At 57.3% G+C, this 2,500-nt stretch overlaps 1 protein-coding gene across 1 annotated transcript in view; it reads right to left on the reverse strand.

Annotated features, from left to right (window-relative positions):
* Nucleotides 1-176: 176 nt before the first annotated feature.
* Nucleotides 177-2,500, reverse strand: part of LOC117492924 (properdin-like) — a gene marked incomplete at its 3' end in the record, with an annotated part of 12,161 nt that continues 9,837 nt past the window's right edge. Inside the window, 1 exon segment of the mRNA XM_034143352.1 lies at nt 177-344. Within this exon segment, the coding sequence (XP_033999243.1) occupies nt 177-344 (168 nt within the window).

The following is a 2,500-nucleotide window of genomic DNA, read 5'->3' on the forward strand; positions in this document are numbered from 1 at the left end:
GACACAGAGACTCAGAGAGGGTATAGAAGTCTATGAGGAAATGTTCCTACTTCTCTCTTGATTTATTACCTCAAATGTTAAAGAAATGTGTGTGTGTGTGTGTGTGTGTGTGTGTGTGTGTGTGTGTGCGTGTGCGTGTGCGTGTGCGTGTGCGTGTGTGCGTGCATGCGTGTTACCCGGACAGGGACTCTGACAGACGATGCTCTTGGTGGTCGGTCCGTCGCAGAATCGTCCTCCATATTTGGGGGCGGGGCTATTACACATCCTGATTGACAGCTGGAGCCCCTCCCCACAGGAGACGGAGCACGGCCCGGGCTGAGACCACGCCCCCCAGCCGCCGTCCACTGCACAGCCAATCAGAACGTCAGGTTTACAATTGAGTGTTTATCAACATGAAACTTCATTACTGACATTAAAGGTCTCCTATCATGCTATCTTTAGGCATATATCTCAGGTCTCGGATATATACAGATATATAAAGACATGTCTCTGAAGGGTCCTGCTCCAAACCCCAAACAGATCCTTGTAGCCCCCCCCCCCCCCCCTCTCTTCCAGCTGTTACTAAGGACATGTCTCTGAAGTGTCCTGCTCCAAACCCCAAACAGATCCTTGTAGCCCCACCCCCCTCTCTTCCAGCTGTTACTAAGGACATGTCTCTGAAGTGTCCTGCTCCAAATCCCAAACAGATCCTTGTAGCCCCCCCCCTCTCTTCCAGCTGTTAATAAGGACATGTCTCTGAAGTGTCCTGCTCCAAACCCCAAACAGATCCTTGTAGCCCCCCCGCTCTCTTCCAGCTGTTACTAAGGACATGTCTCTGAAGTGTCCTGCTCCAAACCCCAAACAGACCCTTGTAGCCCCCCCCCCTCTCTTCCAGCTGTTACTAAGGACATGTCTCTGAAGTGTCCTGCTCCAAACCCCAAACAGATCCTTGTAGCCCCCCCCCCTCTCTTCCAGCTGTTACTAAGGACATGTCTCTGAAGTGTCCTGCTCCAAACCCCAAACAGATCCTTGTAGCCCCCCCCCCCCCCCTCTCTCTCCCAGCTGTTACTAAAGAGCTGACTCTGGGTCAGTAGCTTCAGAGAGAGAGTAGATCTCATCAGGAGAACTCTCCCAGCAGAAACTCAGCTAAATGCTGCCGTGATGAAACTCCATATCATGTTCCAAACCACATGAAGGATTCTCTCTGAAACAGCATGGAGCTCAAACTCTTTCTCTCTCTCAGGTTTACCACAAGGTCACTTCCTTTTCATTTCCTGCTTCTTCACACATGCTCTCTCCAGTACAGGTTAGCTCTGAGTGTTAGCATGCTAATGTAAACACAGACCATATTACTTCCAGAACACGTCTCATTGTTTCTGACAGCAACGATTCTGATTGGCCCGTGGGTGTAAAGCCCGCCCACATTTTAGTAATGATGCAGCAAATCTGGATCAGCTCCGTTGTTCCCCCGTTTTTAGAGATGTGGGTACGGAGGAAAAGAGAGAGGGGTTTATTTCATGACACTTTGTGAGTCTCCTGACACACAGGGGACACACCGGGGACACACCGGGGACACACCGGGGACACATGGGGGACACACCGGGGACACACCGGGGACACACCGGGGACACACCGGGGACACACCGGGGACACATGGGGGACACACCAGGGACACACCGGGGACACACCAGGGACACACCAGGGACACACCGGGGACACATTGGGGACACACCAGGGACACATTGGGGACACACCAGGGACACACCGGGGACACACCGGGGACACATTGGGGACACACCAGGGACACACCGGGGACACACCGGGGACACATTGGGGACACACCAGGGACACACCGGGGACACACCGGGGACACACCGGGGACACACCGGGGACACATTGGGGACACACCGGGGACACACCGGGGACACATGGGGGACACACCGGGGACACACTGGGGACACACCGGGGACACACCAGGGACACACCGGGGACACACCGGGGACACACCGGGGGACACACCGGGGACACACCGGGGACACACCGGGGACACACCGGGGACACACCGATGACACACCGGGGACACACCGGGGACACATGGGGGACACACCGGGGACACACCGGGGACACACCAGGGACACACCAGGGACACACGAGGGACACACCGGGGACACATTGGGGACACACCAGGGACACATTGGGGACACACCAGGGACACACCAGGGACACACCGGGGACACATTGGGGACACACCGGGGACACACCGGGGACACACCGGGGACACACCGGGGACACATTGGGGACACACCGGGGACACACCGGGGACACATGGGGGACACACCGGGGACACATTGGGGACACACCGGGGACACACCGGGGACACATGGGGGACACACCGGGGACACACCGGGGACACACCGGGGACACACCGGGGACACACAGGGGACACACCGGGGACACACCGGGGACACACCGGGGACACACGGGGGACACACCGGGGACACACCGGGGACACACCGGGGAC

The sequence above is a fragment of the Trematomus bernacchii genome, unplaced genomic scaffold (genome assembly GCF_902827165.1).
Source record: "Trematomus bernacchii unplaced genomic scaffold, fTreBer1.1, whole genome shotgun sequence".
Classification (NCBI taxonomy): Eukaryota; Metazoa; Chordata; class Actinopteri; order Perciformes; family Nototheniidae; genus Trematomus; species Trematomus bernacchii.